Source organism: Hyla sarda, chromosome 3 (assembly GCF_029499605.1).
Source record: "Hyla sarda isolate aHylSar1 chromosome 3, aHylSar1.hap1, whole genome shotgun sequence".
NCBI lineage: Eukaryota > Metazoa > Chordata > Amphibia > Anura > Hylidae > Hyla > Hyla sarda.
In genome coordinates, this window is record NC_079191.1 from 136,230,150 (window position 1) to 136,243,044 (window position 12,895).

At 39.6% G+C, this 12,895-nt stretch overlaps 1 protein-coding gene across 5 annotated transcripts in view; it reads right to left on the reverse strand.

Moving 5' to 3' along the window:
• The window catches only part of SI (sucrase-isomaltase), a 223,092-nt gene that overhangs the window by 59,654 nt on the left and 150,543 nt on the right, over positions 1–12,895 (reverse strand). For all 5 annotated transcript variants that reach the window (XM_056565086.1, XM_056565085.1, XM_056565087.1 and 2 more), the window contains 5 exons: positions 11,246–11,330; positions 9,012–9,150; positions 5,767–5,900; positions 3,689–3,723; positions 3,463–3,579 (listed from right to left, as the gene is read on the reverse strand). In XM_056565086.1, the coding sequence (XP_056421061.1) occupies positions 3,463–3,579; positions 3,689–3,723; positions 5,767–5,900; positions 9,012–9,150; positions 11,246–11,330 (510 nt within the window). The remainder of the gene's footprint in view (positions 1–3,462; positions 3,580–3,688; positions 3,724–5,766; positions 5,901–9,011; positions 9,151–11,245; positions 11,331–12,895) is intronic.

A 12,895-nucleotide genomic window follows, 5' to 3' on the forward strand; every position in this document is an offset into this window, starting at 1 on the left:
TGTATCTAAAGTGAAACTAACATTGATACACAGCATCTTACCTTAGAGTGACAGATCACCGCTGCAAAGAGTACATATTGAGAAAAACAAGTGAAATACATGTACACCTGGAGGTTTGACAAACATTATAATAAGTGAGTTGCCTGTCTGCTTAATTAAATTTAACTCCTATGGTATTGACATTATACTATTATCAATCTAACTGTTATATTATACACCTAAATTGTTGTAACAGGTACAATATCTGAATAATTCCACTATTCCCCCTTGGGAGGGATCCTTACAACTGACCAGGAATTCCCATCATATACCAATATCCATCCTTGCGATTATAACATAATATCCTCAGTAAGTACCACTGCATTTTTCCATCTATCCTCATATTTGTGCACCGATACACAGGTTTTTTACAAATAGCTATATATAATATGTGAGCATTAGCCAATACTCACCTTTGTGTTTCAGGGCTGCCGTATTGAGGTGCCATTGTTTGCACCAGTATTATTTACATATATCAGATTCATTTACAAATCTGTTTAACTTTCTGGCACCAGTTGATTTAAAAAAAAAAAGAAAAAGTTTTCCACCAAATTACCGCTTTAAGATAATATACTAATATTTTATCAAATAAGTTATGAGTAAATTTTTATCCTTGAAGAGAAAATATAACTGGTGTTTGAAGACTTATATGTATGGTATATTAAATGCTCCACTAAGAAATACATCTGCAAAGTAGCTCTTCTGGTAGAGATCTTGCTTTCTTGCACCACCAATTGGAAGAAGTACCCCTGCAATTCAATGCTTGACCTCTTTTTAAGAGCCTTTAAACAAGACTGTCGATTATGGGTTAATTTGCACTTAAAGAGTTAGACCATGGACTTACAGAGACACTATCTCCAACTTAGGGTGCAAGGGAGCAAGATATGTTTCTTCTGGAGGATAGCTACTTTCTGAAGGAAACTTTAAAGTGTACCTGACAGGAGATGCTCAAAAAATGCTCCAAGCTTACTCTTTACCTGGTACAGATCCTGTCTTTTTGGTTAAATCATTGTTTTCATCCTTTTATGGATCCTAATTCCCTTGGCTTGGTTGCTCACACTGCATGCAGTACACTGAGCAGGGGGCATTCCCACATAAAATAATGCTTGCTCTCACATCTCACTCCTTAGAGCTCACACAGCAGAGGATCTGCAACATGCCCGGCTCACACAGCAGGCTGACAAGCTGGTAGCCTGCACAGAGCCCTGATTATCCTACCCCCAATTTTTGCATTTTTTTCTGGAGTAATAGCTGCAGGGACAGTCCCTAGTGGTAAGAAGTATAGAGCATTTTTTTAACCCAAAATATCCACATAATGCAGCAACTAAAACAAAGAAAAAATAGATACTCAATCTGTTTGTGGTGACCGAGAACTTCAGTCAAGGTATACTCTCCTATATACCCAAATGAAATGGCAATTAGTACGAGAAAGGAAAAAAGGTGACTGGTTCTCTAGGTCTTTAGGGATTACTATAGTGATGTTCTGGTGAGATTGGGTGGTGGAGTGTCTGTACATATGGGATGATGGTTATGGTAGAGTATTATATATTGTGAATGTGATATGTATGGTAATGAATGTACTAGAGTGTATGGCGGTGTATGAGATGCGTTGAAAATGTATGACAGTGTGTGTGAGTGTGTGTGTATGATGTGTGTATGGCTGAGGCGTGTATGTTAGTGTAGCTGTGATAGAGGTTAGGTGTGATGGGTGAATGTGAAGAGGACAAAGAGAAAGAAGGAGAGAGAAAGAAGGAAAAGTGGAATCGTTTGTACTTGGATGCTTAAACAATTTATTTGTTATAAAATGACATACAATATATGGGAAAAAGTGCTGGGCCCTAGCACTTATGTTTTCCAATACACAAAAAAATAATAATAATAATCAATAAAAAACAACAAATTAATATATATATATATATATATATATATATATATATATATATATATATATAATATATATATATATATATATATATATATATATATATATATATATATATATATATATATATATATATATAGCACTACACTGATAATACCAAGTGCTGGGCCCTAGGACAGAAGCTCTGCTTCTCAAGTAACTGATGTTGATATTCACGTATATTGTCCAGTATGTCCCACTGGACCATGTACCCAATTGGCCAATGCACAGTATCGGTGCTGCGACCGAAAAGAAGTTAGTAAGTTATCCACGGTACTGCGACCGTACTTATGCAGTGTCTCCAATGCAAAGGTGAAAGAAACAATCAATGGTAAAGTGAAACAAAGTTATGGAGATAGCGGTACTGCGACCGTGGGGACAATCTCGTCCCGTAGAAACAATGTATCCGATATAGCAATATTGCGGCTGTGATATGAGAAGGATACAAGCCTGTAGTAGTATAGCTGTTACATAGTTACATAGTTAGTATGGTTGAAAAAAGACATACGACCATCAAGTTCAACCTGTGAGCGGTGCTGCGACCGCGCTGGATACAGCAGAGCAGGAAAGCTGCAGGATGTACTGCGTCCCGTGGTGGGACAGACAGAGGAGGCTCCAGCAGTTGCAAATATAGGTAAGCAGATAAGGGGGAGAAGATGTCAGGTACTATGTACCGCTCACCCTGTGCTTCCTGTAGCTTTTGCGGTGTCCTTCCTCTCTGCAGGTGAAGAAATTTTGCTGTATCGGCCAGCGGTGACCGGAGCTGGTGGTGATGGGCGCGTGTGTGGTCCTGGGCCCGCTGGGATGATTTCCTTGGTCTGTGCTTAGCCTCAGGGTTAGATTAGTTGTTGCAGTGCTTGAGAGTAGTAGTCCTGGACTTGGTATGCTAGGACTAATTGTTGTTGTTTTTTATTGAATATTATTATTTTTTATTGTGTATTGGAAAACATAAGTGCTAGGGCCCAGCACTTTTTTCCATATATTGTATGTCATTTATTGTATGTCATTTTATAACAAATAAATTGTTTAAGCATCCAAGTACAAACCATTCCACTTTTCCTTCTTTCTCTCTCCTTTTTTCTTTTTGTCCTCTTCACATTCACCCATCCCACCTAACCTCTATCACAGCTACACTAACATACACGCCTCAGCCATACACACATCATACACACACATTCACACACTGTCATACATTTTCAACGCATCTCATACACCGCCATACACTCTAGTACATTCATTACCATACATATCACATTCACAATATATAACACTCTACCATAACCATCATCCCATATACACAGACACACTGACAACACCCTACCACTCCACCACCCAATCTCACCAGAACATCACTATAGTAATCCCCATAGACCTAGAGAACCAGTCACCTTTTTTCCTTTCTAAAACAAAGATTTATACTTACATTAACACCAAAGTAATTAATTAAACTTTATGAGGAAAACAAACAAACAAACAAAAAAAAGACATGTAAAATACTTTACCCTCCATCCAATTCCATTGTGATTTCTTGCAAATGGGTAAAATGCTCCAAGTTGCATCCACCTGGCACATAGTTCATACGTGGTATTTTCAAAAAATCCACAAATGTCTGCACCAGTCTACATAAAAACAGTAACCCAAAAAGAAATGTTGGTGAGACATAGTATTTTGTAAAAAATAAAAAAAAGGCTAAATTGTTAACATTTAATAAAACAATAAATTACTTACGTATGAAATACCAAAGAGACTAAAGTCCAGCATGCCTAAAAATAAATAAATAAGCAAGCTGCTTAGTTTCAAAAGAAAAGAAAGTCTGCAATGAAGATTGGAAATTAAAGAAATATTTATTTCTGAACTCTTTTCCTGGTCTCTGATAGAAAATGTAAATATTTCATACACTTGAGATTTCATTTCTCTGTCGCGCAGGAGGACTTTATTGCAAAACACAAATTGGAATTGGGGAGGTTTCATCCTGTCACACCTCAAAATCCTATGATAGTAAGGTCCTCAGCTTCTGAAAAATGAGGGCACATTGATCGTAGCAACAGCCCCTTCACATTTCAAGCAGTATTACCCTTCTGGTGTTACCCCACTTGTTATAAAGAATGTAGATAGGGAAAGCCCTGCACATATTTACAGCTTATTGGAGTGGGGCACAGATATACTGAAGCTAGAGCTTGGCACAATCTTCTTTTTACTCAGGGTTCCCAGAACAATGGTGGTCAAATTTACATGCTTCTTTCCCACCTTGAGTATACTGCTAATTTTCTAAATCTTTTTTTAAACGAAGGAAGGTGGCTTAGTAGCATGTAAAACCTAATATATCTGGGGGGTCTATGGTGATGAAAGGGATAGCATTTAAATTACCCATGGTCTAGGGAGGTTATAGGTTAATATCTTATATCCTTTTAGATCTAGGATAATTTTAAGTTAACACTATAATTATATAGTCTATTATAGAGTTTATGGTGGTAAGAGGATTATTGGTGAGGGTCAAGGGCAAGAAAAGTAAGTATAATTGAATCACATTTAAAGGGGTACTCCGCCCCTAGACATTGGATAGGGGATAAGGTGTCAGATCGCCGGGGTCCCGCTGCTGGGGACCCCGGGGATTGCTGCTGCAGCACCCCGCTATCATTACTGCGCAGAGCGAGATCGCTCTGCACGTAATGACGGGCAATACAGGGGCCGGAGCATCGTTATGTCACGGCTCCGCCCCTCGTGACGTCACGGTCCGTCCCTGTCAACACAAGTCTACGGGAGGGGGCGTGACGCCCCCTGCCATAGACTTGCATTAAGGGGACGGGCCGTGATGTCATATGGGGCGGAGCCATGACGTCACGCTGCTCCGGCCCCTGTATCACCCGTCATTACACACAGAGCGAACTTGCTTTGTGCAGTAATGATGGCGGGGTGCCGCAGCGGCGATCCCCGGGGTCCCCAGCAGCGGGATGCGGCGATCTAACATCTTATCCCCTATCCTTTGCCCCTTTAATTGAAGTAGGCCCACGATTCACAATGCAGTCAGAGCCTTTTTTTTTTCTACATACAGATTTCCAAAGTCTCTATTTCCTTCCATTCAAGCATGTGGTTATATGATACAATTCTGCCTGCCTGCCACTGCAACTACATTGAGCTCACGTAGAGAGTTACAGTTCTCAATGAATTCATTAATACATTGGCATTTAGTTAGCTTACTGTTGACACTGTTTTATCTACTTACCTGTATGAGATATTTATTCTCAGTGCCATTCTTTATGTCAATGTAGATCATTTTTCTTAAAAAGGTTTTATTTTTCCTACCTACTGTATAGTTGTTGAACTTGATAAACTCAAGCCAGGGAGTGAAGCTCTTAGTGATGTGCTTTATCTAGATCAGTGGGAGTCTGAACACCCACAACCCAACTGATCAAGACTTTTCACATCTGTGTGACAATTCAAAGTTTTATTTTTCAATTTTTTTTATTAAAGTGACAGTTAAGCTTTAAAATGACGTAATATATAGGTATGATGAAAGAAAACTGTGAAGGCAATGGGGACTTGCAAGTACAAATTGTCTGCAGTGATCCCAAATATTATGATTATCTCAATTTTTTTTTCCACAAACATCTATTTCTAGGGATGGAATTTGTCTCACAACAGATAGTACACAGCAATTTGCAAGGAACTGAGAAACCTAGTGGTCAAGAATTTTAAAGGGGGGATGTGTTCTGGGGAGGAGTTGTTTATGGTAAATGATTTGATAAACAGATTTACAAAGATGTGAAGGAAGGTTGTTCAAATTGGCAGTGACTTTTTAAACTTACCAATAATAGATTTATCTACTTGATTCCAAGCTGCAGTGTTATCCCCAAGCCAGTGCCCAGCCCACTTTCCAGATGATGGATATGTAGAACGGGTTATGACTATTCCACGTTCTCCTGTGATGTTGCGAAGAGCACTAAGTGAAAATAGGAAAATCTATATTTAGAGTAATATATATTTTTAGAGTATACAATGCATTGGGATATATAACAAATTTTTTCCACATTGGGTTATGGTGAGGCCTTGAGCAAAAATAAAATGCCTCATCACTCTGCATTCAATACTCTATATTGACAATATAAAAGATTTCAAATTATTTCTTTATTAAAATGAAAGAAGTTTGGAGCAACCAGTAATTTTCCTTGTGCTGGCCACTCCACCAAACTAAGTAATTGGGAAGAATTACATTGGTAAAAGTGGTGACCAAGAATCCACAAAAGATGCATGGAAAGCCCACCTGAAGTTTGTTTACAAAAGAGCACCTAATAGACTCTTGGGCTTTGAGAAAAATTCTCTGGTCTGATGTGAACAAGATTGAACTTTGTGGTTCTAATTCCAAGTGTCTTGTCTGGAGGAAACCAGGCACTGCTCATAACTAGTGTTGCTCGCGAATATTCGCAATACGAATTTTATTCATGAATATCGCATATTCGTGAATTCGCGAATATTCGCGAATATAGCACTATAAATTCGTAATTACGAATATTTGTTTGTGTGGTATAAAGAAGGCTCTAATACTACTGTGTGAGACTGGCGAGCGAATTTTCGCACACGCATATGCATATGCGAAAATTTGTATATGTAAATTTTCGCATATGCGAATTTTCGCTTATGGTAATTTTTTAGATGCTATTTTTCGCATGTGCTGATTTTCGCAAAAATAAAACGTGAATATTACGGACATGCAAATTTAGTGAATATATGACGAATATTCATCCATATATTCGCGAAATATCGCGAATTCGAATATGGCCTATGCCGCTCAACACTACTCATAACCTGCCCAATACCATCTCTACAGTAAAGCATGGTGGTGGCAGAATCATGATATAGGAGTGTTTTTCAATGGCTGGGACTAAGAGACTGGTCAGGGTTGAGGGAAGCCTGGACTGCACCAAATATGATACCCAATTGATGTCTAGGTAGCTAGGTGACCACTCTATGATTAGACTCTAACCTCATGCAATATTCGTATTGGTTGGTAGTTTCCTTATATTGTGTAATTAGGATATGGTTATCACTTTAGAGTTAACTTTCCATGCTTGATTTAGGCATATTGTGTTGCTATAACGACTCCCGGTCCTATCAGCAGGCTTGGACCTAGAGCCTATGACATCTGGTCTCAGTGTTCATGGTCTTTTTAAGTGCATATAAATACCTGGCTAGTCTAATTTGGCATTGCTTGTGTTCAGTTATATAGTACTAGCTCTTAATCTGCTACTAGCTTGTTCTATTCTGTGTATTCTGACCTCAGTTAGTTACGTGTTTATTCTGTGCTTACTGGTACCTTCGCTGCTATCTCTTGGCTCTGCCATGTTACACTCCTCTCTACTTGTTTGTTTGTTAACTCTGGTGTTATGTATCTTGTTCTGTGACTGTTAACCCTTTGTGAACTGACCTGTTTCCTTGACCTCTGTACAGTGTTGTTTATTGTTTTGACATTGTTACATCCCTGTACTTACTGGTAAAAGAGACCATCAACCAGTTGAGGAATATGTGGCTTAGGGTAGATACTCAAATAAGAAGGAAAAGTGGCTATAGTAAACTTAGGGCTGCACATATCTCTGCCCTGTGTGACATATTGCTTAGTAGTTCATTTTGCACTTTATTTCATAACAGAACTGACACAACATAGATATCAATTGCATAGATTAAAATCCCTATATACGCTATCCCTGCAAACCAACAAATGATAGTAATTCTTTAAAGTCTATTGCCTTTCACTATAGGCTGTTTTAAAATAATAGTTTCTTTTACAGATATTTCTTTAGTTTATATATGATAGATATGATGGCCTTCTGAATGTCCCTTAGGCTCCATCTGATGCCAAATGCAAACAATCAGTTATTTTATGACTAGTCTGATTAGTCTTTCATCAGGCCATGTAGACATGAGTGTTATTCTCTTTCCAGGAGGGGTTTGGGTGTTTTTTAAGGAAATGCAGTCTTTTGACTGTTTTTTGTTTCATTTTCCAAAATTAAAGTAAAGAATTATGCCTTTTATTGTGATTTGTAATCAAAAGATTTGAATGGAGTCACAATTCAACCTAGCCTAGACAAACAACACTGCATGTCGCATTAATCCAATAGAGTCAATAATCCGTCATATATATTCAGATAAACGGTGGTGCACAGAAGAAATATGATAGATATAGAACAATGATGTTAACATGAGGGCATCCTGCACTCACCGAGTTAACACAGCCTCAGTTTAAGTATATGACTAATATAAAACCACTAGGGAGGAGTCTGTGGCCTGCTAGGAGGAATCTGATGATGTCATTTTGTAGTTCACAGAAGGTCAGCTGACCCAGGACTGACCACTTCCTTTGACACAATAAAGGAGTACTCTGGAGGTAAACAAATATTTTTTAAATAAACTGGTGTCAGAAAGTTTTACAGATTTGTAAATCCCTTCTATTTAATTGTAAACTTTCCAGTACTTATCAGCTGCTGTATGCTCCAGAGGAAGTTGTTTATTCCTTTCTATTCTGACCTCAATGTTCTCTGCTATCACCTCTGTCCATATAAGGAACTTCCCAGAGCAGGAGAGGTTTTCCATGGAGATTAGCTCATGCTCTGTTTAACTTTCTGGCACCAGTTGATTTGAAATTTTTTTTCCCCTCTGGAGTACCCCCTTACGGACTTTTATAATCTGTTGGTCAGATTGATGGTCATATGACCAAGTTACAGTAATGCATTGCACAGATGCATCAAATGTGTTTGTAGGACTAGAACTGAAACAAATGCTACTGTAGGACTAGTGATGGTGAGTGTGCATAATATGGTGGGGGAAAAAAACTTTCTTAATTTGCTTTCTTACCACATAACAAAAAAAAAAAAAAACAGGCGAGGTTACATATATATATATATATATATATATATATATATATATATATAAAAAAAAAATATATATATATATATATGTAAACATATATATATATATATATATATATATATATATATATATATATATATATATGTATATTTGAATGTGAGTGTTAACATGGTTTATGATTAAGCCTTACTCATAAGTGGGTTTTGCGTGTGACCATCCATATAAATTGTGGACATCATAGTGGTTCACAGGAGTTCCATCAGGTAAGTATTGTCGGCTGTCCATGCACAAGGTCTTATGTGTCAATCCTTCACTACGGAAACTTAAAGCTATATAAAAAGAAGGAAGCACAAGATACTAAACATTATTGTCATGAATCAATTTAACAATAGTAGCATTAGAAGTAGTTTTTTTTCCTTAGTTACTTAATTATTTGTCAGTTTTACATTTTATGGTTGTGACAACATTAGAAGCAGCTTCTGTACTGTAAAACTGTATTCATGAGCTGCAGTGAAATGCTTGGGCCTGGTGTGATTTTGATTCACAGTGTGTCACATGGCCAATCAACCAATCACTGGCTAAGGTGGGAGATTGCTGCAGGCTGCAGCAATCTCCCACCTTAGCCAGTGATTGGTTGATTGGCCATGTGATTGGCTGAGTGGTAGTATGACACATTGGGCCCCGTCGTTCGAGGCCTAAACATCACACTGCAGTTGGGAAGAGGATCAGAGCAGAACAACAGAGCAGGACACTGGCAGTGCTGGAGGTGATTACAGGTTTATTATTTTATATACTGTAGCATAGGCATTTTTCTAAAAAAAAAAATGAATAAAAAAAAAAAAAAAAAATTCCCGCTAGATAATGTCTTTTAAACTGCTCTCCAATTTCAGGAGGGAAAATAGGAGTGATGTCGCATCTACTTCAAAAGCCTATACATATAGCTTCAGCAGCCATTTTAGAGATAGCAGGTATTAGGTGAAGATCTCTGCGAGGGAAACTAAGTAATAAATAATATAATCCATACAGAAGAATAAAAGAATGGAGCACTCACCAGGTCATTGTGGAACCGCAAAATTCTTTATTGTATGTAAGCTTGGCAGCGTTCCTACATGTGCGGGAGAGCGGAAAGATGGAGCTGGGTGGGGGAATGGGTTGGGCGACGGTCCGTATCGCGTAATCAGCGCTTCGTCAGGCCCCTCTGTGAGGGGCCTGACGAAGCGCTGATTACGCTCCAAGCTTACATACAATAAAGAAGTTTGTGGTTCCACAATAACCTGGTGAGTGCTCCATTCTTTTATTCTTCTGTATGGATTATGTCTTGGACTGGTTTATGTGAGCACCGGAAAGGTCGCAGCACCAGGGAAGCCTAGCGGAACATTCATTAGTGAAGCTGCAGTGCCGGGTATTACCTGTCTTGGATTGTTAAATTATAAATAACATAGATAGGAGTGTCACGATTCGGCTTCCAGGTAGTGGATCCTCTGTGTCAGCGAGGGATTGGCGTGGACCGTGCTAGTGGACCGGTTCTAAGAGGCTACTGGTTTTCACCAGAGCCCGCCGCAAAGCGGGATGGTCTTGCTGCGGCAGTAGCAACCAGGTCGTATCCACTAGCAGCGGCTCTACCTCGCTGACTGCTGAGAAGGCGTGGGACAGAAGGATTAGGCAGAGGCAAGGTCAGACGTAGCAGAAGGTCGGGGGCAGGCGGCAAGGTTCGTAGTCAGGATGGGTAGCAGAAGTTCAGGTACACAGGCTTTGGACACACTAAACGCTTTCACTGGCACAAGGCAACAAGATCCGGCAAGGGAGTGCATGGGAGGAGATCAGATATAGCCAGGGAGCAGGTGGAAGCCAATTAAGCTAATTGGGCCAGGCACCAATCATTGGTGCACTGGCCCTTTAAGTCTCAGAGAGCTGGCGCGCGCGCGCCCTAGAGAGCGGAGCCGCGCGCGCCAGCACATGACAGCAGGGGACCGGGACGGGTAAGTGACCTGGGATGCGATTCGCGAGCGGGCGCGTCCCGCTGTGCGAATCGCATCCCCAACGGCCAAGACAGTGCAGCGCTCCCGGTCAGCGGGACTGACCGGGGCGCTGCAGGGAGAAAGACGCCGTGAGCGCTCCGGGGAGGAGCGGGGACCCGGAGCGCTAGGCGTAACAAGGAGTAGGACTACACATATATAATAACTAAATAAAAAATGTTCTGCATCTGATATGTTTTAATTAGAAGTAAAGCATGTTTTTTTTTTACACTAATTGTGAAAAATGCATACATAAAGGTTTATGTGCCTTTTGTGCACTTTCTAGGATGCCCAAACTGTTGCTATTCCCCAAAATGGAAATCCTTTTTCACAGCTTGTAAAAAACCACTGCTACCTCACTTTCCTTTCCTGTTGACTCATTATCACGCATGTGTATAGATATTATTACCTGGCACATACGGGGGGTTGTTCAAGGTTTCATTTCTGCATCCATATACAGATCCGTGCACAAAGCTAGCTGGTTCGTTCATATCCTAATAGTTTAAAATGGGAAAAGTCATTTAATACTCATGACACATGTGTGTGTACAGTATAGACTTGTGTCAATAGATGCAAACAATAATACAAAAAGGATGTGAATAGTTTAGGATGTTAATTATAAAGGCATGCATCAATGGAATGTGGTAAACTTAAGGGTTGGGTCAGACTTGCCCTAATTTGATGTGTGTTTGCTGCTGTGTATTTTCCTACCTATCTAATTCAATGAGTAACAAAATTTGCTGCAGATTTAGCAAACCAATTACTTTAATGGGTAGGAAAATATGCAACAGAAAATACGCAGCAAAATAAGGCACGAGTGACCCTACCCTGAAGAAGCACTCACTGCTTTTTTTTTACTAGTTGTATAGCACCATTTTTTTTATTTCAGCAGAGCTGAATCTGCTTCCTTACCTTATCTTAGTCATGTGGTCACGAGTCTGACTCTCCAATCCCTCTTTAACCTAATAGTTTCAACAGGATGTCAGACTCTGACTTCCTGTGGACTACAAAATGCCATAATAACACTCAAATGTCCTCCTACTAGCTCCAAGAACCCTCCCCTACCAGCTCCACCTGCTAACTCTATGGAATCTGGATACTGTATATAGTGGTTATACACCTCCCCTAAGGCTGCATTCACACATTTAGTTTCATACTGCTTCTTTTATGTTTTTGCTGTGATTTTCTCTAAAACATGGCATAAAATGGATACTGTACCGGAATTGTGCAAAAACAGCTGAAAATCTGTAAAAGTGTGTTAAAGATGTAGTAAAATTCAATGTGTGAACACAGCCTAAAGACGTTTCTAAAAAATGAAAACTGCAGTGTGAACTGACACCAACCCATTATTAAAGGGGTATTCCAGGATTTTTATTTTATTTGACTATGCTACAGGGGCTGTAAAGTTAGGGTAGTTCATAATATAGTGTCTGTACCTGTGTGTGACGGTTTTCTCACCCCAATATTTATTTTTATCAGCATACAATATTACTTTTGTCTTAGATTTTTTCCCAGGTTGCAATGCGGCGGACACCTGACTCACTAGTCAACTGATGACAGGGAACCTGTCTGCTTCAATGGTTGGAGGGATCAATCCGCAACTAATGCAACAGCTGTAGGCACCCTGATTGAAAACCACAGGGCTTTGAATGAATGCAGCTCATTTATGTTTCAATGGGTGGGGTGGCTGATGTGTGGGAGGGAGGGAAATTGTGGGATTTGTAGTAAAAAAAAAGAAAAGTCAAACAGGAAATACCAGTTCACAAAAAGCTAGCCACAATGTTATGCTAATCTCATGACATAGCCTTTTAGCCCCAAGACAAGTGCAGATCCTTCCTAAGCATGTCCATTACTGTCTGCCAAGTACGCACTACAATCACCTTATGGTGGAGAACCCCTTTAATCTAGTGACTTTACCTGTGTTATCTCCAGCACTGGCAACCTGATGAGATGACCAGGTGCAATAATGAATGCTTTACACAACCTACATCATTGTGGTTCTGTAAACATAGATGGAACCTAGGGAAATGTGGACAATGCGATTGGCACTACCTCATGC